General features: G+C 43.6%; 1 protein-coding gene across 1 annotated transcript in view; it reads left to right on the top strand.

The window, feature by feature from the left end:
- Positions 1 to 24622, top strand: part of LOC117367454 — a 232252-nt gene that overhangs the window by 25033 nt on the left and 182597 nt on the right. Inside the window, exon 4 of the mRNA XM_033959999.1 lies at positions 12994 to 13154. Within this exon, the coding sequence (XP_033815890.1) occupies positions 12994 to 13154 (161 nt within the window). The remainder of the gene's footprint in view (positions 1 to 12993; positions 13155 to 24622) is intronic.

Below are 24622 nucleotides of genomic sequence, written 5' to 3' on the forward strand. Positions count from 1 at the left end.
CTGTTAGGATTGACGGTGTAGGATTGATCTGTGCTGGTCTGGCTTGTTTAGTTTTACAATGGGTGTATTGATGTACTGCTCACTGCAATATGTAAGATGCTGCCTTTTCCTAGGTACTCATGTGTGACGTGTGGTTTGTTAAGTTTCAAGTTTTCAAGTTTTTTATTTATTCTTGATTAATCGCTTTCTCTAATTCAAAGCGATGTACAAATCAAATTTAGTTAAAAGAGAACAAACAAACAAACAAAACAAACTTTGGGAATTACAATGCTTACAAAGGTTAAAACTTGTTATACAACATTGGGTAAAAATAGGGTTATGTTACTAAAAATCATGTTTTTCTTACAGATGGGGGGAGGGGTTGCCAAAAAATGATGGGCCCCGGGTGTTACATATGCTACGTACGCCACTGTATGTAAAGATACCAGAAAGCTGGCGTAGCAAAAACTTTAAGTAAATTGTTATTCTTCTAAGTTTTGAGTATTTAACCCTCCCACAATCTCACGGGCACTCGTTTCAAGTTTATTGAGATTTTAATTTAAACACAATATCAAATATTTTCAATGCGTATAACAAAAATAAATTTGGGGAAATAAATAAAAACATTTGAACAATAAACATACAAACATATCCATAGATGATTAAAATTACATAAGGAGTACAAGGATAAACTACATTTGTTTAAAAATGCATTCTCCGCGCCTGCTCATAAATTTGTTGACTGGAAGGATCCAGCAATGTGGCCAGATGTCATTCAGGACAAAGACAGAGAAAGAATTGTGAAATTTGGATTAATGATGGAAGATGATTTAAAGCAAATGGCACAGTCTATGAGTAAAGATCTTGACGGACGTTCTTTTTATGAATATCTCCTCTATGCCAAATCACCCAATGGACGTGAGAAGATTTTAAGGTGGCTTAGGTGGAGCATTAGCAGAAAAGTATGTGTGTATTCGGCCCATGGAAGAAGGGGGGATCGGGGGGGGAGGAAGGGGTGCGTGGGGGGCCCAATAGGATTGCTCAGTAAGGGGCCCAGAAATTTCTGATGGCAGCCCTGCTGATAGTGTTCAAGTCCAAGTTAAAAGCCCGAGAGTGCTTTGAACTCCTAACTCCTCTCACCTTGGGTTCTGCATCCACAACTCCACCCCCACTCCCTCCAGCCCCCTGAAGCAGCAATGGCAGCAGTCCTGACCAGACAATCTCCCATCCCTCCATACAGTCCCTGAAGCAGCAGCCGGTCAGCAGAGGCAGCGCTGTAAACAGGCTGCTCATGATCAGCTCCAAAAGGGCCTTTCCTCTGCTGCATCACTTCCGACACAGCAGAGGAAAGGCTGTGCCAGGGCTGGCCATGAGCAGCCTGTTTACAGCGCTGCCTCTGCTGACCAGCTGCCACTGCTACTTTGGGTAAGTGAAGGGGGCCAAGGAGGCCAGATCCATTTGGAGGGAGAGAAGTGTACCAGAATTGTTGTGGGGTGACAGTCTAGCAGGTTCAGCAGGGTAAAAGGGAGGGGAGTTGGATGGATGCTGGACCCATAAGTGAGGGGGACAGAAGGAAAGATAGTATATAATCAAATCCTAAGTTTCATTGAAAAAACTAATATTCTTCACCCTATTTAAACAGGATTTCGGCAATACCATTCTACTGAACATTCATTACTTGGCTTGACCAATTCAATTCAATACTCTCTTGACCAACACAAATCAGTAATTCTTATTTCATTAGACCTAGCACCTTCAATACAATAGATCACCAAGTTCTCCTGAATAGATTACCGTATTTTCGCGGATATAACGCGCACCCGTGTAAAACGCGCACACGGGTATAGCGCGCGGGGAACACAAATCTATGTAAAAAAATTTAATATAGCGCGCACACGCGTATACCGCGCATGCTAAAACCTCTCCCGCCTACTACGAACCGACATCCTCCCCCCCCCGCTAGCTTACCCGCGTTTTACAACTTTTTTTTTTCAATCCGATCCGGCATCCCCCTACGAACCGGCATCCTCCCCCCCCCGCTCACGTCACACACCCCTCCCCCGCGATCCTACATCCCCCCCCCCACACTGCAAAACATGTCTTACCCAATTGGGCACCGGCACCAGCACCAATGCACAGGATGTGCCAGTGCCAGTGCCCGAAGATCCTCCCTCGTTGGTTTGGGTTGGTTTGGGCTGGGCTGAGCTGGGCGGTGCGGTGCAGGAGAGATCCTCCTTCTTCCTGCGCCGGGCTGGACTAGGCTTTGAGCATTTGCGCATGCTCAAAGCCTTCTGGTCTCGCTCTCTCGAAATCTCGAGAGAGCGAGACCAGAAGGCTTTGAGCATGCGCAAATGCTCAAAGCCTAGTCCAGCCCGGCGCAGGAAGAAGGAGGATCTCTCCTGCACCGCACCGCCCAGCTCAGCCCAGCCCAAACCAACCCAAACCAACGAGGGAGGATCTTCGGGCACTGGCACTGGCACATCCTGTGCATTGGTGCTGGTGCCGGTGCCCAATCGGGTAAGGCATGTTTTGCGGTGCTGGGGGGGGATGTAGGATCGCGGGGGAGGGGTGAGCGGGGGGGGGGGAGGATACCGGTTCGTAGGAGGGATGCCGATCGGATTGAAAAAAAAAAGTTGTATACCGCGCTCACGCATATAACGCGTGAGGGGTATGCGCGGTAGGTAAAAACGCATATAACGCGCGCGTTATATGCGTGAAAATACGGTATCTGCAGTAGGTATTAAAGAACATGCTCTTGAATGGTTCTATTTCTATCTTAAAGATCGAACTTACACAGTATTGCTTAACGGTATTTCCTCTAAAACTTACACTAACAATTAAGGCATTCCTCAGGGTTCAGTTTTATCATTGCTATTATTTAATATTTATTTGGCCCCACTTCTGATATTATGCAAATTTATAGGCTTTATATCCTATGCCTATGCTGACGACATTCAGCTACTTCATCCTTTGAGCCAGTTTTTGATCTTGGATAATTTTGAGTTAATGGCTTGAATTTCGATGAGGTTTGTGGGATCTAGAGACAATATGCTGTCCTTAAGCACATCCAAAACAAACTGCCTACTCTTTCCCTGAAAGGAGGGCATACAAATGTCAACCCCAATCTGCATCGATAGGCCACCGATCACAGAGGTATCCACAACAAAGATCCTGGGTGTGATCATAGACAGCAAGCTCAATTAACATCAGCAAATCAGTGCCGTGGTCAGAAACTTTTTTTTTTAATAAAATTCGACTGATTAGATCCCATTCTAGCTTCCTGGAGCCCTCTTCGCTAAATATTCTAATTCACTCGCTAGTTATCACTACAATTGATTATTGCAACTCTCTCTATAAAGGAATTTCACAGAAGGAAATCAGATGGCTACAACTCATTCAAAATACCGTTATTAAAATTATTACTAACGCAAAAAAATATGACCATATCACTCTGTTATTGAAAAAAGCACACTGGCTTCCCATTCTACATCGTATCACTTTCAAAATTGCACTCCTCACTTTCAAAGCGCTCAAATCCAGCCTACCAGCTTTTGTCGATAAGCTATTTTTCCGCACACTCCAGCTAGAATTCTAAGATCTTCTTCTCAAAATTTACTTTTTGTTCCCTCCCTCAAAACTTTTCATATGCGACATACCACTTCATTTGCCACTACATCACCCCAAATTTGGAACTCCCTGCCCTCTTATCTGAGGGAGGAATCAAATATTGATAAATTTAAAGGAGCATTAAAAAGCTTTCTTTACAGAGATTCTTTTACTCCATAATTCAGAACTCTTACAGTCTTTGAAAAGGCAGCTCTCAATTAACTTTCCCCTTCCCTTTTGTGTTATCCTTAATTGTTTTTTTTTTCTTTCTAAAATATTGTATTTCACCCTCAATTTAATTGTATTGCACATCACCTAGAATGTTAATAGGCGATTAATCAAATTTTTAATAAAACCTTGAAACCTTGGAAGGGAGACAAAACAAAAACTACTTTTAGAGTAACTCAGTAACCAGAAAGCATGAACTTTAACGTTGTATTAGCAATTTAGCATAGACTGCTCTTATCTTCTGTCCTCCTCTCCTCCGTGGGTCCCACTCCAGGCTTGTGCTGCCCGATTCAGGGAAAAAATTTTCGAATCAATTTGATTTTGCCTATTGAATTGATTTTTCAATTCGCTTTTCCTGCCCAATTGGGCAATTTTTTTAAAATAGCCTGGTGGGTTTATTTTTATAGCCTCTTCATCCACCCTACCCCCATGCCGGTGCTGTAATGTAAACAAAACAATAAAGGGCTTTTCCTCTCTCTGTTAAGTCCTAGCTCACGCTCACTAACACAAGCTCTGGCAGGATACACATTTCAAATCTAACATATTGTAATCACAAAATAAAAATTATTTTTTCTACCTTTTGTTACCTGGTCATTATTGAAATCATGTTGGTCCCAGGTTCTGGTTTCTGTTTGTCTTCTGTTATCTCGCTCACCAGGATCTCCTGCCCATTTGATGTTTTTTTCTTTCCCCATGCTCACCATTCATCTTCCCTTCCACTGCCATATCCAACATTTCTGTTTCTTTCCCAATGCCTACCATCTCTCTCTCTCTCTGATTTGTGCCCTGGGTCAAACCCCTCTATTCTCCATGCATCGCTCCATTCCTCCCCTCCATTATCATGTGCAAGAATTATTTCTCTCTCTTTGCCCTCCACCCCATGTACAACATTTCTCTCTCTCGTGTCCATGCATGTTTCCCTCCCCTCCACCATATGCAAGATTTCTCCCTCTCATCCCTTTCTATCTCTTTGTTCACTCCTGGCAAAATTCTGTGCAAAAAATTAGCAAATTCTGCAAGTTTGTCAAAATTTAAACAATATTTTTGCTAATTATTATCCCATTTAGACAGTTAAAATAAAATGTTTTTCTTCTACTTTTGTTGTCTGGATATTTTATTTTTCCATCATGTTAGTTCCAGTTTCTTTTTTCTGCTTTTCTGTCTTCTGCTAATTCTCCTTCACGTGTTTGCTATCCATTTGTCTTTTCTACTCTCTCCTGTCTATTCCCTCACTACACTTGCCTCAGATATATTGATCATTCATTTTTTTACTCTTTTCTGCCTCTTTCTTATCCTTCTTCTCTTTTCCACTTTTCAACTACCTATCAAATTTCCATCTTCTCTTCCATTCCCTGGAGAAGAGGAGACTTAGAGGGGATATGATAGAGACTTACAAGATCATGAAGGGCATAGAGAGAGTAGAGAAGGATAGATTCTTCAAACTTTCAGAAAATAAAAAAACAAGAGGGCATTCGGAAAAGTTGAAAGGGGACAGATGTTAGGAAGTTCTTCTTTACCCAGCGTGTGGTGGACACCTGGAATGCGTTTTGTCGTGGCTCGTGGCTAGCGTGCTGTTTATGGTACGATGAAATGGATGTCAGAAGCATGATAGTGCAGTATTTTTGTAGCACCAGTTTTTCGTATGATTCTGGGTAATTCTAGTTAGACAAACATCTGTGTTAGTTAAGGACCGCGCCCAAATAGAAGTGTACGAAAAATAGGTGAATAAAACATTTAAATATAATGTAGCTAAGGCCAGAAGAAAAAACACACTAAAGATTAATATAAGGAAAAGAATGGTGTTTTCTTGTGTACTTTGCTGTTGAGCTAAATCATGGTGGAAATCATGATTACATGATTACATGGAGTCCAGTTTAGGTTCTTTTGTATGTGCTATAACTGTCCTGTCTTAGGTCACCATCTTGTGCCAGTGAATAGTTTCTGTTCTTTGTTCAGCTTCCCGCCTTTAGCCTCGTGGTTCTAATTGTTAACAGATGTGCTCAGGTCAGTTAGGAAAAGCATATTAGACTCCATATTCCAAACTGAGATATAAAATGTATGAAGTATGAATGGCCAAGATATGAATGAAATTATGAATGTTTGGGGCCCATGAATGTGATATGTGGTAATATATATATATGGTTTATAAGAAGAAACACTAAGGAAAAATCCTGAGCATAACATCTGGAAGTAATTAGAGTCAGTCTCAAGAATAGGGAGAAGGGAGGCATTGGAAGCCCACGCTTCAGGAAGAGGAGAGGGGGATTTAACCCCCCCTTTTTCCTCCTGAGTAAGGTTTCTGTGTAAGGCCATGCAATTTGAATCTGTCAGCTTAGGAGTTTGTTTTTTCCTTTAAGGCTCAGAACTTGTCAGCATGGAAGGACTGAGAATTTACCATGTTAATAATTGTGAATTCTTTTGAATGTTAATGTTAATTCAGAAATCATCTGAAACTTTGACTAACTTTTAAACATGGAGGAATGTTTCTTTGTCTAAACTTTAAGACCACCCAGAGAAATGTTATTGGTCGTCAAACTTGATGATGTCACTAAACCAAAAGTTATATAATAGACTGTAATGAGATAGAAAAACGAGACCATTGTGAGAAGGCCAGCCTTTGGCCATGATGATGATCTCCCATGAGCGCAACGTAAGCAATTATGCTGTTCTTTTGATCTAATAATGGGAAAATAGAACCAATAATTCAATAAATCCTGGTTATAATTTTAAAACCTTGCGCTGGTGTCATTTTGCATGTAGAATTATTTTCAAACCTGAAGCTTTCACAAATGGCGTCAATGCCCCATGCTCAGTTTCCAGAGGACGTTATAGGGCAGAGTACGGTACTGGGGTTTAAGAAAGGATTGGACAATTTCCTGCTGGAAAAGGGGATAGAGGGGTATAGATAGAGGATTACTGCACAGGTCCTGGACCTGTTGGGCCGCTGCGTGAGTGGACTGCTGGGCATGATGGACCTCAGGTCTGACCCAGCGGAGGCATGTCTTATGTTCTTATTCCCCATCTCATTCCTTCCTCATCCCTCCATTCCCTTTTATCTTCAATGTACCTCCATTACCATATTTCTACCCTTTGTTATATTTATCCTTTATCCATTTCCTTGCCTCTCTCCTATCCCTCAGCATCTTCCTTCCTCCACCCTTATAGCCCAGCATCCCCTCCCTATCCTCGTTGCCTGACATCTCCCGATCTCTTCCCTGCTGCACTCTCCCACTCTCTTCCCTCATTCCCATTTCCAGACATCACTCCATTCCCTCCTTCTCCATTTCCACCCTCTGTGTATCTCTCTCTCCCTCTCATCTACCCCCATGTCCAATACCTTTCTCTCTTCCTTGTGCCCTATGTCAAATCTCTCTATCCCCATCCATGCACCATCTTTCCTTTCTCCACTCCATTTTGTGCATTTTCATCCTCCCCCCTCACCATTCATGTGTCCCGCGTCTCCCCCTTCCCTCTCCCTGTGCTACTAACTTGCCTTCCTATTACCTCTTCCCTCCCCCTGTGCCACCAGTTTTCCTTCCTGAAGTTCATAAGAACATAAGAATTGCCGCTGCTGGGTCAGACCAGTGATCCATCATGCCTAGCAGTCCGCTCATGCGGCGGCCCTTTGGTCAAAGACCAGCGCCCTAACTGAGACTAGCCCTACCAGCATACGTCCTTGTTCAGCAGGAACTTGTCTAACTTTGTCTTGAATCCCTGGAAAGTGCTTTCCCTTATGACAGACTCCGGAAGAGCGTTCCAGTTTTCTACCACTCTCTGGGTGAAGAACTTCCTGCGTTTGTACGGAATCTATCCCCTTTCAACTTTAGAGAGTGCCCTCTCGTTCTCCTTTCACTCCTTCCCTCCCCCGTGCCACAAACTTTCCTTCCTCTTACCTCTTCCCTCCCCTGTGCCACCAGTTTTCCTTCCTGAAGTTCCTTTCACCCCTTTTCTCCCTACTCTTCCATTCAGCTGTTCCCCTCTTTCCCTTCCTGCATGCCCTTCGGCTTCAATCTCTTCCAGTCTGCAGAAGTAATGGCAAAACAAAAAGAAACACATGCAGAACAGCAGTGCCCAGGCACACACTGTCAAAGCTGTTGATCCTTTGCCCCAGAACAGAAACTGACCTCAGAGGGGGTAGAGGACCAGCAGAGCCAACAGCACGCACCTGAGCATTGCAGACTTGCAAATGTTCCTTCTTATTTTGCCATTACTGCTGCAGGTCAGAAGAAGCAGCAATAGCAGCGGGAGGGTGATGGGACCTGTAGTTGGGGAAATAAGCAGGAGTAATTTGCAAGCCAGGAAAGGAAGGCACAAGCAGACCCAATGCAATTGTGCCTTGTGTGGCTGTACTTCTCGCACAGTCCTAGGCAAAGCCCTGCAACCCCTGGCAGAATTTGTGCCACTTTCCTTTCTCTTCTCCCCTGTACTCCAGCTTTGCTTCTTCGGGTTGCAATATTGGCAATGACTCTCACATGCTGCCTGCTGCTAAACCAGGAAGTCTCCCCTCTGCTATGGAGAGACTTCCGGGTCAGTGGCAGGTAGAGTTTGGGAATTGCTGCTGATACCGCTACACGGTAAGATCAGGCTGCTCCTGGACTGTCTGCCAGGGTTTCCCTCTGCCTAGGGTTACCAGATTTTCTAAACTATCTTTATATTTTGCATAGTACAGTGTACATCAATCAGTAACAGAAGTTTTTAAAGAGTGATGCTCATATAGGGAGAAGCAGTATTCTTTTTAAGCTGCACTAAATATCCAGTATCTGAATTTTATTCAGAGTAGCTATAAACTGTATGCAAATAAGCAGTGAAAGCATGCAGGTTGTGGCTTCTTATTTGCTTTGGTTTCAAGCAGCATTTTTCTTACGAGTCTTAACATATCTGCTTTTCCACGTATCTACTACCATAGGACTTTCAGGGACCCCTGAAGAAGACTATCTTGTTGAAACGCGGACCGTGTTGGGTCTTATGCTTTCAGCGGACTAGATCCTTTAGGTTTTTTATGTGGATCATTTTATTTTTATGTGGATTGCCTTATTGTACTTTTGGAACTTTGATATTTTTAATAAAGTCCATTTCAGGAACATCGTCACTCCAGTGTTCTTTTTGTTTCTCTTGAATTTTTTTCTCTGTGGATATCTTGGGGTCAATTTTCTTTGGTTTTGTCCAGCATACAGAGTATGGCATTCTTTCCAACTTCCTGCAAGTGTTATATACATACATATATATATATATATATATATATATATATACTAGCTGATGCCCCGGCGTTGCACGGGTATTTAATTATAGCAATAACACTGTAAATGGAATCAAATAAAGATACTTTATAGTGGTGAATGAAATTATTTTTTAACAGCTTTATAAAAAGTACAATATTCAAATTATAATGTGAAATATTTGACAAAATGAATACAATACAACTAACACAAAACTTGATTATAAACAACATTTTTAGTTTCACCTCCAGGAGCAAGAACATATAAATTCTTGGGTGAACCCACCCTTGAGCAAGCAACATAGAGTTGTCCATGGGAAAAACAGGGGGATCTTAAATCCACTACACAGTATGTAATAGTCTGTCCCTGTGATTTGTTGATTGTGATAGAGAATGCAAGTCTCACTGGAATTTGCAATCTTTTAAACTGAAAAGGAAGATCTGTTGGAATAAGTGGCATCCAAAAGTTCCAGTACTGATTAAAACAACTCAATATGTGGAAACTCAGTTTGAAAAGAAACTCCATGCAGTTGTTTCCCGGTTCAGAATGGAACCTGTGTTCCTAGTTCAGCATATGTGAGTACTCATGTCATATAATAAAATTATGAACTGGGGTGCATGAAGGAAACAGTTACAAACACAGTTAGAACATACAAACTCTATATGTATGGTGTCCGTGGTAGAATAGAAACGATGTCCCTAGTGGTTATAGTGTCATAGAAAGTGTTTTATAGTTGGAATTACGGTGAGAATGGCAGCTTTTTACATCCTTTCCACTGACATGAATGGGTGAAATCTGATGTTCTGTTTGTAGATTCCCCCACGTGTGCAGGTGGGCCGCGAGACCCCCTGAACATATCACCCCAGGTAGTTGGAATTACTGTGAGAATGGCAGCTTTTTACATTTTTTCCATTGACATGAATGGGAGAAATCTGATTTTCTGTTTGTAGCTCCGCCCATGTGTGCAGGTGGGCCGCGAGACCCCCAGAACATATCACCCCAGGCAGTGAGGGATCTGCATACCAAGTTTCGTTAAAATCGGTCAAGAGGTTTTTGAAAGACTGTGAGAATGGCAGCTTTTTACATTTTTTCCATTGACATGAATGGGTGAAATCTGATTTTCTGTTTGTAGCTCCGCCCACGTGTGCAGGTGGGCTGCGAGACCCCCAGAACATATCACCCCAGGTAGTGAGGGATCTGCATACCAAGTTTCGTTCAAATCGGTCAAGCCGTTTTTGCGTGATCGCGGCACATACACACACACACACATACATACATACACACATACATACCTCCGATTTTATATATATATAGATAGATATATATACACACTGGTTTTTTAGCCTTTTACATTAACGGGTGCTAAAATAGATGTGTAGACTTATGCATTTCTTTCTTTCTTTCTTTATGTCTGTCTGTCTGTCTGTCTTTCTTTCTCTCTCTCCCTGCCCCCTTTCTTTTTTTATGTCTGTCTTTCTTTATGTCTCTCCCTTTTACCTTTATTTCTGTCTCTCTCCCTTACTTTTACCTCCCTCCTGTCCAGCAGCACCCCTTCCCTTCTCCCCCTGTCCTTCAGTAGTCATTCTCCCTTCCTTTTATCTCCCCCTTTCCAGCAGCAACCCTTCCTGCTTCCCCTGTCCAGCAGCACCCCTTCTCCCTCCCTGCTCTCCCTGTCCAGAATCCGCTAGGCCGGGCAGACTCGGGGCTTATGCTAGGCCGGCTCGGATTGCATTATCGAAGTGGGCCGGCCTAGCAAATGGCCCGCAGCTGCTTGTTCAAACCGCAGCTGCTGCCGCTGCTGGTCCAGGGGTGAGAAGAAGAGGCGTCCCTGCAGTGGCAGCTAGTCAAAAGGCAGAAAGTGAATCGGCGTCGGAGATTGGGGCAGGAAATCAGCTGAGGCAGGCACTGCGCCTCCGCGGGCATGTCGCTACGGATCATGGACCCACCGAGTTTGAAGTGTGCATGCTCTCTAAGGGTTTTATTATAGCAGATATATAGGCTTAAAATGTTTATTTACAGTGCCCTAGGCTCATAAAATTGCATAAAATCATGATTATGCTTTGAGCCAGGAGACATGGGGAAGAAAATTAAGACTGCGGGGGATGGGGATGAAAAATGCACTTCACTGTGGGAACAGTGAGTGAACGGGGATGAAAATGTAGGGACGGTAAGGCGACAGGGGTGAATTTTTGTCTCTGCATCATTCTTTGCTTCAGACTTCCATCAGAAAATTGTTTTAATGATTTGTAATCCATTCCAACTGGTCACTGACATTAACAATCCAACCAAAACCTGACAGGGATTCCCTGTTTCAGTTTCACAAAGCTATTTCAGGGGAAATCATCTGTTCCACAGCCGGTTGGATTACAAATCTTTAAAACAATGTTCTGATGGAAGATTGAAGGAGCATGTCATATGGAGGGGGGCTTATGTTATCTTTTATGTCTTCACAAATATTATAATCTTACTGATCTTCTGTCTTCCTCTCCAGGGTTAAGCTTGCAAGGCAAGAAGAGTAACATAGTAGATGATGGCAGATAAAGACCCGAATCCAGTCTGCCCAACTTGACTAAATTTAAATTTTTAAATTTTTTTCTTCTTAGCTATTTCTGGGCAAGAATCCAAAGCTCTACCCGGTACTGTGTTTGGGTTCCTACTGCCGAAATCTCCGTTAAAACCTACTCTAGCCCATCTACACCCTCCCAGCCATTGAAGCCCTCCCCAGCCCATCCTCCACCAAATGGCCATATACAGACACAGACCGTGCAAGTCTGCCCAGTACTGGCTTTAGTTCAATATTTAATATTATTTTATGATTCTAGATCCTCTGTGTTCATCCCACGCTTCTTTGAACTCAGTCACAGTTTTACTCTCCACCACCTCTCTCAGGAGCGCATTCCAGGCATCCACCACCCTCTCCGTAAAGTTAGACCCAACTGTTTACTTCCTCCTCTTCTTGCCGCACAAGCATAGCCCTAGAGGGAAAGAGAGAGGAACAGATCCACTGCTGCCTGTGTTTGTGCTGAATTCCACCAGGAATACATATCGAGAGAAGAGAGAGAGAGATAATATGACACACAGAAGGAAAGATCAAGAGACTGAGTACAGGGGTGGATTATAATAAAATCGTGGCTTGGGGGTATTTTTGTTTTCATACCAGTCTACCTATTTCAAACATATGATCCCTCCCAAACATTAAGGTCCGCTTCACAACATAGCCTCAATGTTCCTTCACTCAAAATAATTGGCACTTGGCGAGCCACCATTTTTTCGGTCACTGCGCCATTAATTTGGAATTCCCTCCCACTTTTTATTAGAGCAGAGCAAAATTTGGATAAATTAAAGTGTAGTTTAAAAAGTTTTCTGTTTAAAGATGCCTACGAATGAGTCTTGCAATCCTTCAGTCTTTTATTTTTTAAGCCAATCCCTACTTTTTCTTAAACTTATTGTGTTATCCTTTCATGTTTACTTTACTTAAAAATTGTAGTTCTCCCCTTTTTTTATTCTTGTTTACAATCGCCCTTTCCCAATTCAAGTCTGTCCAATTGTATGAAGATTTAGTCCTCTATGTTGTTTGTTTCCCCATTTTATATTTTAACTTTTTAATTGTACAACGCTTTGAATGTTATGTTAAGTGTTTAATCAAATTTTTAATAAACTATGAAACCCATTTCTTTCTCTTCTCTCAATGACCTAGTGGTTTGAAGGAACCCTGTGCCCAGTTTGCAGCATGGAAGTAAAACATAAGTCTAGGCCCTGCTGGGTTCCCAACCCCTCCTTTGGCACATATTTTTAACAATCCCTGGCTCTCAGCCAATTGCTCTAACCACTAAGCTGCTTTATCTCCAACAGAGTTTCCTCATTTTCAGATTTTGTTCTACCTCCATATTTAGTTTCTAACTAACTCTGACCATTACTTCTTATTGTTTGGTGTTTTTTTTTTTTTTTTTTTTTGCCCCACTAGGTTTATTGAGCCGCTGTCCCCCAGCTACTGGCTGGCGGCACTGGAAAGGAAACTGTTATTACCAGAATTCATTGCTTCTGAGCAACTGGTGGAAGTCTCTGAAGTTCTGCAAGAGATACAGAGAAACAGATCTTCTATACCTGACCACAGTGCAGGAGAAGGTAATCTCCAAAATTAGGAATGGTAAAAGGGATACAGAAGACACTTAGCCAATATTTAATCAACAAAATAAAGCACTCTTACTGCCTCCTAGAAATATATACTAATATGCCATTTCTCACTCCTTGAAGAGTTTCCTTGTACAGTGGTACCTTGGATTATGAGCATAATCCGTTCCAGGAGCATGCTCGTAATCCAAAATGCTCGTTTATCAAAGCGAGTTTCCCCATAGGAAATAATGGAAACTCGCTTTGATAGGTTCCCCCCCCCCCCCGAGGCCAGCAGCGCTGCTCCCCCCCCCACGAGAACTGGCATTGCTCCCCCCGAAGGCCCCCCCCACAAACCGGCACCCTCCCCCCCGTGATCCGCACCCCCCCCGCCGCCATCGGGCACTCCCTCCGCCGCCATCGGGCACCCTCCCGCCGCCATCAGGCACCCCCCGCCGCGACCTGAGGTACCCCCAACCCACCCGAACTCTCTTCTTACTTTGCTGTAGCCTCCACAGCGGCAGCGGCACCAGCATGTCCTGTGCGTGGTGCCGGTGCCTGAAGATCTGCTTCCTGTGCTGGGCCTTGAGAGTTCACGTTCGACATGAGAGTTCACGTTCGACGTGAACTCTCAGGCCTTGAGCATGCGCACATGCTCAAGGCCCAGCACAGGAAGCAGATCTTCAGGCACAGGACATGCTGGTGCCGGTGCCGCTGCGGAGGCTACAGCAAAGTAAGAAGAGGGTTCGAGTGGGTTGGGGGGACCTCAGGTCGTGGCGGGGGGTGCCCGATGGCGGCAGGGGGCCCGATGGTGGCGTGGGGGTGCCGGAATGCAGGGGGGAGGGTGCCGGTTTACAGGGGGGGTGCTCGCTAATCGAAGCGCGCTTGGTTTCCTAGGCACCGATTTTGCGAATGTTTTGCTCGTCTTGCAAAACACTCGCAAACCGGTGCACTCGTAAACCGAGGTACCACTGTACTTCCTTCCTTTGTGTGTATTTTTTAACTTTAAGCATTTTCTTCATCTGGTCATTTTCTTTAGTCAGGGATTATTTTCTTTCTATTTTGACCCAATATACTTTCTTCCCCATTTGTGTTCTTTAGCCACTGATATGAACAAACAGTTGTGATCATATGTTTACATACCCCCAGGGCCATAGCAATCTATAATTGCACACCGTGCAATTTGCCTTCCATGGCATCCCACATCCTTCCATCCAGCATCTCCCTTCTCTCCCTACTCTTCCATTCAGCTGTTTACCCCTTTCCCTTCCTGCATTCTCTTTGGCTTCAATCTCTTCCAATCTGCAGAAGTAATGGCATGACAAGAAGAAACACGCATGGAACAGCAGTGCCCAGGCACGCACTGTCAAAACTAATGGTCCTATGCCCTAGAACAGAAACTGACCTCAGAGGGGAAAGAGGACCAGCAGAGCCAACAGCACGCACCTGAGCACTGCAGACCTGCACATGTTCCTTGTTTTTGCCATTGCTGCTCCAGGTCAGAAGAAGCAGCAATAGCAGTGGGAGGGTGATGGGACCTGTAGTTGGGAAATAAGCAGGAACAATTTGCAAGCCAGGAAAGGAAGGCACAAGCAGACCCAATGCAATTGTGCCTTGTGTGGCTGCATTTCTCACACAGTCCTGGGCAAAGCTCTGCAACCTCTGGCAGAATGTGTACCATTTGTGGAAAATATATTATCCTGCAAAACACAATTTAGAAATATTGGTCAGATGAAACTATTTATCATCAAAGAATTGTCTGTGTCCTTTGTTTACATACCCTTGAATGTTTGGGCTGATAATATACGCTCAATTTGACATTGTGACAAATCTAGCTCTCCTCCTAGCTTCGTCACAGGATTGACTAGAAAGAACAGTAAACCCCTATGCAGGAGAGCTGACCAGGTTAGCTCTGCTGAGTATAGTAGCGCTGACCTCCCTTGCACCAGTCATGATGAGCTAGACAGAGACTGCCAGGTAGAGCTCAGACCAGCTGTAGTTCACTCTACCAAGCTTGCTTTTAGCTCACCTAAAACCTCAGGAGCAAGGAGACTACATTTTCCAGAAAGGCAGAGAACCAGTAGGAAGCTGACACTTGAGCAGTCACATCTGTAAAGGGAGCTTTCTCCCTTCCCCCTCTTCAGAGCAGGGAGGGGTCACTTGGAGCCAGTTAAAACAAGGCAGCTCAGAACCAGAGGGGGGAGGAGCAAAGAGGCTGGGAATGAGAGCCTCAGAGGCAGCAGGGCTTGTCTCCCCAGCTGAATGCTGACGAGCTGGGAAAAGATTGTGAAATGGTGGACATTTCAGAGGTGCCTGATCCCACAATTGAGAGGCAGCTGGAAAGCTGGGAACCCATGGACATTGGTGTGCTAATTATTCCTGGTGGGAGATTGGAAGCAATGGACACAAGCTAAAAAGGTTGGAAGTGTTTTGCTATTTTTTTTATTCTTACCTGTTTCCTGAAAGTTTTGGTACTAAGTTTGTTTTTGTATTCAGAATTGTTTAAGCTTCCCAGAGCTAAGCTCTGAAGAATTCATGCACATAGTATGGTGCTTGAACTGCCTAACATTTGTAAACTACACAGCATTTAGTTTCTCTCCTCTCCACATAGCTGGAGGCTAATTAGCTGTAGATAAGCTACTGCAGGGAATGTCGGCCACGGAGGAGCTCCATTTGTATGAGTTCCCTAGCTGCAGGCAGTCTGTGTAGGAGCTTCAAGTTTAGCAGTTTCCTTTTTGGTTTTTGGAAAGTTTTATTTTTCATACAGAAAATCTTTTGTTTGCTCCTCTCTCCTGCTCTTTCACAGGAAGAGAGCATTGCTAAAACTATTTTAACCATTTAAGGCTGGGACGGACGGACGGGACAGACGGACGGGAACTATGTAGAATCGGACTCCGAGAAGGCTAAACTGTTAAATGAATACTTTTGCTCAGTTTTCACCTGTGAGGCGCAGGGATCCGGCCCTCAACTACCAACAGGGGATAGCTCGATAGACCCGTTTTGCAGCTTCGAGATAACGCCCAATAGTGTCTACAGTGAACTATCCAAACTCAAGGTTCACAAAGCCATGGGGCCAGACAACATACACCCCAGAGTACTCAGAGAGTTAAAAGACACCTTGGCGAAACCACTATCAACACTCTTCAATCTCTCCCTTAGCAAAGGAAAAGTCCCGCTAGACTGGAAAACGGCTAATGTCATTCCACTCCACAAAAAAGGAAGTAGGACGGAAGCTACGAACTACAGACCAGTGAGTCTCACATCAATAGTAAGCAAACTAATGGAAACTCTAATCAAACACCAATTGGATGCGGTCCTTAACGAGGGGAATCTGCGAGATCCCCATCAACATGGGTTTACAAAGGGGAGGTCCTGTCAATCCAACCTGATCAGCTTCTTTGACTGGGTGACGAGGAAGCTGGATATTGGGGAGTCCCTGGACGTCGTGTACTTAGATTTCAGCAAAGCATTCGATAGCGTACCACACCGTAGGTTGTTGAGCAAGATGAGCTCTATAGGTTTGGGAGATACCTTGACTACATGGGTGGGGGACTGGCTAGGAGGTAGACTTCAGAGGGTGGTGGTGAATGGCTCCCCCTCCGAAACGACAGAGGTGTTAAGTGGAGTGCCGCAGGGCTCGGTCTTGGGCCCAATCTTGTTCAACATCTTCATAAGGGACTTGGCTGAAGGGCTTCAGGGTAAATTAATGTTATTCGCCGATGATGCCAAATTATGCAATATAGTGGACAAGAACACAACAGGACCTGACAACAAATCCAAGACCGATAGTATGGCACACGACCTCCTCCTACTGGAGAATTGGTCCATGACCTGGCAACTAAACTTCAATGCCAAAAAATGCAAGGTCATGCACCTTGGCAACAAAAATCCATGTAAGACTTACACTCTTAATGGTGAGATCCTAGAGAGAACTGTAGTGGAACGAGACTTAGGGGTAATCATCAGTGAGGACATGAAGACTGCAACTCAGGTGGAGAAAGCTTCATCTAAAGCCAGACAAATCATGGGTTGCATACGAAGGAGTTTCGTTAGCCGTAAGCCCGAAGTCATAATGCCATTATATAGGTCCATGGTGAGACCCCATCTGGAATACTGTGTACAATTCTGGAGGCCACATTACCGCAAAGATGTGCTGAGACTTGAGTCGGTCCAGCGAATGGCCACACGGATGGTCACGGGGCTCAGGGATCTCCCGTATGAGGAACGGCTGAATAAACTGCAGCTCTACTCCCTTGAGGAACGCAGGGAGAGGGGGGACATGATCGAGACATTCAAGTACCTCACGCGCCGTATCGAGGTGGGGGAGGATATCTTCTTCTTCAAGGAACCCACGTCTACACGAGGGCATCCATGGAAAATCAGGGGAGGGACATTACATGGCGACACTAGGAAATACTTCTTCACCGAGAGGGTGGTGGATCGATGGAATGGTCTTCCGATGCAGGTGATTGAGGCCAGCAGTGTACCTGATTTTAAAGCTAAATGGGATCGAAAGGTGGGATCTCTTCGCAAAGGGAGGTAGGGGAGGGTCATTGATGTGGGCAGACTTGATGGGCCTTGGCCCTTATCTGCCGTCACCTTCTATGTTTCTATGTTTCTATATTAAGAGGACTGAGTTAGAAAGACTAAAGTCCAGCCACAGTTCTCATATGATTTTTGTGTTTTTGAAATAAGAACCAGACTGTTGTCTGTGAATCCAGTGTGACCAGGTTGGCCCAGCGTTATATGTTTTGGTTCCTGAACAAATATATTGTAAAGTACTGTATCCTGCTGATAACACCAGAACAGCCTGACCAAGGGTCAGAAATAAAAGTACAGTACATCTTCATTTTGGACATTTCTGTGTGTGTGTGGTTTTCCTTGTCTATATCACCGTGGTCATTTACCTGACATTTTTACCCTAGGCTGGTGCCTGGGGAGCCTAAAGGATTCCTTAGTTGGAAGGAACACGCTGGGAGCAGTATCAGTCACTGTGAACCAGGTTTGCTGCGCTTATCAGGAGCCCGGGTTGCAACAACATACACAAGTTGAGGTGGCAATCAAGCATACATATCTACACCTGTGCCTTCTTTGATTGTAATTAGTGCCTGTGTATAAATAATCAATGAGTTTCTTAGCTCTTACGAAACGCTTGTGCATTTCATCCAGTTGCTGATTATTGAAGCATGGGGAAAGTAAAAGAACTATCAAAGAATCTGCAAGCAAAAGTAGTTCAACTTTATAAATCAGGAGAAGGATATAAAAAGATATCCAAAGATTTGAAAATGCCGAGTACTGTTCAAATTCTGATCAAGAAGTGGAAAATTATGGGTTCTGATATTTCCAAGCTATGATCAGTTAGACCAAAACAGATTTCTGTCATAACTGCCAGGAAAATATGAAGGAATGCAAACAAACCCACAAGCAACTTCTACTGAAATACAGGCTTTTCTGAAACAAAGTGGTGTGGCTGTTTCAGCAAGCACAATAAAGAGATACTTGAACAAAAATGGCTGCATGGTAGAGTTCAACAAAAACAAGGGGCACTTGTAATCATGAATATCTTTATACATTTACAAGAGGAGCTAGAACCATCAGTTGGTAAGGAAATCACAATCAGGACACAAATACCCCTTTAAATGTGTTTCAGTATGTCTATCATCTTTTCTACAAATAGTACACTTACATATTCTGCCAGGGGTATGTAAACTTTTGATCACAACTTTATATGCAAATTCACCTAAATATATAAATACCTATCTTGTTTTATTTGGGGGGGGGGGCTAGGTTATATTTTTTTAGTAGAAGCTCCATGCAAGTTACATTTAGGTACAACAAATATTTTCCTGTCCCAGAGGGCTTACAGTCTAAGGGCGCAATTCTACAAAGTGGCGCCTAAATGTAGGTGTGACAAAGATACTTACTTAGTTCTAATTCTATAATGGTATTAAGGCATGTCCAACTCATTATACAGTGGAATAGTAGTGCAAAGTTGCTTTGGCATACCAAAAAAGTGACAGCTTATGCTAGGTCAATTGTAGCTATAAACTGATATGCCCAAGTATGCCTTGCAATAGGTACATCTGATACTGTTCTATAAGGTGTGCACATTGCTAGGTGGATTGTCCATGACATGTTCACATTCCACCTAGTAATACAGCCATTCAGTATTACAACCTATTTTATAGAATAGTGCTTGGCACATATATGCATAATCGCCATTTAAAGGTACCAATCCTGCATGTATATGCTTGCATTCTATAAACCTTGGCACCATGTATAGAATTCCCTTAAGCAACAGAGGGTTAAGCATCAGAGAGATTTCAATGCTGGTTTCCTGGGTATGCAGCATTAAGCTACTCCTTAAATCCATGAGACAAAAAGAGCAATTAAATAAATGGGTGCCTTAAGTTGCACATGCCTTGCATCACCTTACACTTATCCATGTTAACCGTCATTTACTCACCTTGCTCGTCATACCAATTTCCAGGTCGTTTATAAATATGTTGAAGAGCATGGTTAGCTGCTAACTGTGAATATTCAGCATGAAATAGCCAGATATCTCCTGCTGAATATCCATGGTTAGGCTCCAGTATGCTAATTCATGAGCCAGAAAACATTCCTGGTCAATTAAATAGTTTTGAATATTTGGGGAAGGGAGTATGGTCTTATGGGTCGATATTCAGAGTGATTTAGGGAAATATGATAAAGTACCTGAATGTAAAACCACTTAGGATATAAATAAATACATTTAACCAGACCAAAGAGGGTCTTGTTTGTTTAAATTGTTGTTGGCGGCCAACCACTGATATTCAGTGGCACTAAACCAGGCAGTACCACTAGATATCAACTCTAACTAGCCCTCCAAATGAGGGCCACTCAGGGGTGGATCATGGGGTGGTGCTAGGGAGGAGCCAGGGCTTATGTGGGCACTGGTGATATTCAACCACTCATATGGCATTCCTTCTGATCCATCTCCTCCTCCACCCAGGTGTAAGTCACCACCCAAAGAGATGTCATTCACAAAATTCATAAGACAAGTGGAAAAATCCTTTTCAGTCAAACTGGAGACAGACTCTGAGCCAAGGGCGGAACTCCTGCAGGCTTTAGACTTTGATGAAGTGCCCATGGACTTACTTAAGTTTCCTTTTCACCATCTATTCAAGGAAACCATGTTCAGAAACTGGGAGACTTCTCTCACACTATCTACATCTCCCAGATGAATTGACTCTATACATTATACAATCATACCCAGGCTTTGATAGGCAACAACTTAAGCACCACTAAGTAGAGATCTCAGTTACACTTTTTCATGACGTTCTATTTTAAACAACTGGTAAAACACCCTGCTGTTTTTGAGCAGTACATCCCTACAGATCATTTTCCAGAGTTTCAGGAAATAACTCATAATCTACTCCAAACCAGGAAGTTCATGGCCCATTGCATGTTTGATACATTTGATGTAACATCCAGGGCATTAGCCATGTCATGTCAATCGCCATAAGACAATTTGCCTGGTTCCGAGTCTCTGATTCCAATATTAACGTTCAAGATCACCCAGCAAGCATTCCGTGCTTGAGTGTGGAACGTTTTGGAGATAATGTAGAAGAAGCTACTCAAAAACTAACAACTCATGAGCAGAACATGACTAGTTTGTCTACTGCCAAGTATTCCAAGTCTCAATCTTCAAAGACGTACCATAGACCATCTTGTCCGCCAAGAGACTTCTTCCTTTTCCAAGGCTCCTCTACAAAAGAGGCAGAAGACTCAGCGACCTCAATAATCAACCTGCTCCTCAAAAATTAGCTGTCTTTTTGATGTGCTTCTGAAGAGCATGGTCTTAGTCTTCCCCAGTTTAAACCCTCCACAACCTTTCAGGGGTCATCTTCAGTAATAGACTCAAGGACTCTGGTCCACTCAACAGTGGGCTTTCCACATCACTCTACTTAAACTTCAAGTGATCTGCAACACCCTCAAGACTTTACATCAACCTTGGATTCTCATCACAACAGACATTGGGTCTTAAAAATAATACGGGAGGGTTATTTGCTTCATTTCATCATAATTCCTCCAAACAACCCTCCAAAAGAGTTCTTTTTCAATTCTCAACAAAATATATGTCTTAATTCCATAGAGGTAGAAGGTCTTCATTCCATTCTCGACCTCCAAGCTTTCAACAAATATTTGGTCAAAGAGAGGTTTCACATTGTCACAAACCCAAGCCCAATGCCGGCCTTGTGCCAGTTAAACCCCGGAGAAAACGTCCACTGAAACTGGTCCGGGCTAACCACGTTGTCCCTGTTAGGCAGGAACAGGACCAGGAAGCACAGGCTGTGTTCAGACCTGCTTTAGAACACAGCCTGGTGAAAACTGGTAGGGCCCCTTTAAATCCTCCATTTTGTAAGAGGCTGGCTAAACAGGGTAGAAGGCAGCCTCAGCTGAAAGAAGTCCGGCCCCTGAGAAGGACTGGGCATGGTACAGCAGCTTGGCAGCATTTGGAAAGCTGGCTGTCCAGGAGAAGGGGAGAAACAGGAGAAGCTCTCAGGTGGAAGGAGCCCCCAATTCCTCCAGAGCCAAAGGATGTTGAAATGCTGGACACAGAGCCAGAAGGAACAACCCTGGTAAACCCGGAATATGAAGCAATGGATTGCAGTGCTTTACCAGAGGTGGGACTGACTGAGGAAATGGATGTTAGTTAGTTTTGAATTGCTTTCTGAGTTTATTTTTGAATATTTCCATTTTCTCTGGGACAATAAGGACTTGTCCTGAGCAGGCTAGCCAAGGAAGGCATGCTAACAAAGTGTTTTGTTTGCTGGGAAGTTTTTTTTTCAAGATGGCTGCAGCAAGCCATGACTGGGCTGCAGTGAAACAACTTCAGCAATATCTCTCATAGAGTGGGAATATCCTGAAGACTGGGGCAGGATTTGCCCAACACCTTAGCGGAGGGATTGCGGGTTATTTTGCTCTTTGCAACAAGGAGCCGTTTTGGCAAATCTGCCAACCTTCTGCCACTGCACTCTGAAGGGAAGTACTATAGCATTGCAGCGTATTATGCTTTGTTTTGGTTGATTTACAATGAAGACTTTTGAGAGACTGAATTGAATGCTAGGCCATTACTCTCCTGATGAACTAAGACTTTCCTGGGACATAAGATAAGGGTTTTGAGAATATAACCAGACCAGGCTGGTATGTGCAGCATTATTTTATTTCTGCCATTATTATTACTGTTGGACTTTTGTTTTCATGCATTTTTGTTTGGACTTGTTTGGATGAACAATAAATTTGAGTTCTTTCTTTTGAAACCTACCTGTGTGAAGCCATATTGTTTTTGAACACAGGATTAGTATATCCACAACAGGGTCTTCCTCCCTCTTGGGGAAGCACGCTGAGAAAATATTGTAAGCGTGGGTCGGTTACCGCAAGCCTCGAGGGGCGGCCACGCTACAACATGCTATCCCTGGGGACATTATAGCCATTTCTAAAACAAAACAATTGGCTGTGCTCTCTAGACCTTAAAGAGGCCTCCACACATATTCCTATACATCCAGACCACAGAAAGTTCCTTTGTTTTTGTGTGGGTCATCATCATCTTCAATACAAAGTTCTTCCATTCGGCCTTTCGGCCTTACTTCCTCCCAAACATTGTTAACAAAATGCTTAGTGGTGGTTGTGGCACCCCTTCGTACCCACAGGTTTCAAGTGTTTCCTTATCTGCATGATTAGTTGATAAGAGCTATTTTACCTCAAGCAGTTCAGTCAGCTACATGGGCGACTATACCTCTTCTGGAGCTTCTGGGATTCAAACTCAATTGTTCAAAGTCTCATCTTCAGCCATCTCAAATATTGGAATTCATAGGTTCCATGCTCAAGATCAATCTTTTGTGAGCTTTCTTGCTCCAGCATAGATAAAACTTCTTGCTTCAACTTTGCAATCATGTATCTACTCTGCAGGACATTTCAGCAAGACAAATGATGCATCTCATGGGTCATATGGCATCCACATTCACATAATTCCTTTTGCCCGACTTTATCTCGGACCAGCTTAATGGACTCTAGCATCTCAGTGGTCTCCTGCCATGGATTCCTTATCCCAGTGGATCAAAGTCTCCTCGCCTCTTCGTCAATTTCTCCAATGGTGGTTGCAACTGGCAAATCTATCCAGAGGTTTGCTATTTCATATCCCTCCACATCAGAAAGTACTCATGACGGATGCATCCATGTATGCATGGGCAGTTCACCTAGACAGTCTCCGGACTCAGGACCTGTGGTCTACTCAGGAGAGAGTATTCCACATCAACCTATCAGAGCTTAAGGCAATTTGAAATGAACTGAAAACATTTCAGGATCATCTTATCAACCTTGTCAGAACAAACAAGTTGCAATGTACTATATCAACAAACAAGTGGGAACATGCTATCTTCTGCTATGTGAAGAAGCCCTTCACATTTAGAACTGGGCAATTTCTTGAAATATATTTCTCAAGTTGATATATGTGCAAGGGCAGCAGAATGCCCTGGCCGACAAGTTCAGCAGATTTCTTCAGCCACACGAGTGGACTCTCAACTCCAAAGTCTTGCACCACATCTTCTCACTTTAGGGGACTCCTTAGATAGACCTGTTTGCATCTCCCCACAGCCACAAATTACCTCAGTTCTATTCCAGATAGTTCTCTCCTCATCACCTGGAAGCAGATTCATTTCTTTTGGATTGATCACACGAGTTCTTGTATGCATTTCCGCCAATCCCTCTAGTTCTGAAGACTGCTCAGACTCAAACAAAAATCAGTCACCATGATTCTCATAGCTCCTCAGTGGCCTAGACAACCTTGGTTCTCCCTTCTACGTCAGCTGAGTGTCAAGGATCCTATTCCATTACAGATGTTTTCATCTCTACTCACTCAGAGTCATGGTTCATTTTACATCCCAGTCTATCTCGAATTAACATTGAAAAAAAATTTTGATAGCTTAAGAACATAAGAACATAAGAGATGCCTCTGCTGGGTCAGACCAGTGGTCCATCACGCCCAGCAGTCTGCTCACGCAGCGGCCCTCTGGTCAAAGACCAGCACCCTGAGACTAGCCCTACCAGCGTACACCCTTATTTAGCAGGAACTTGTCTAATTTTGTCTTGAATCCCTGGAGGGTATTTTCCTCTATGACAGACTCTGGAAGAGCATTCCAGTTTTCTTCCACTCTCTAGGTGAAGAAGAACTTTCTTACGTTTGTAAGGAATCTATCCCCTTTTAACTTTAGAGAGTGCCCTCTCGTTCTCTTAACCTTGGAGAGGGTGAACAACCTGTCCTTATCTACTAAGTCTATCCCCTTTAGTACCTTGAATGTTTTGATCATGTCCCCTCTCAATCTCCTCTGTTCGAGGGAGAAGAGGCCCAATTTCTCTAATCTTTCGCTGTACGACAGCTCCTCCAACCCCTTAACCATCTTCGTCGCACTTCTCTGGACCCTTTCAAGTAGTACTGTGTCCTT

This window comes from Geotrypetes seraphini, chromosome 10 (assembly GCF_902459505.1).
Source record: "Geotrypetes seraphini chromosome 10, aGeoSer1.1, whole genome shotgun sequence".
NCBI lineage: Eukaryota > Metazoa > Chordata > Amphibia > Gymnophiona > Dermophiidae > Geotrypetes > Geotrypetes seraphini.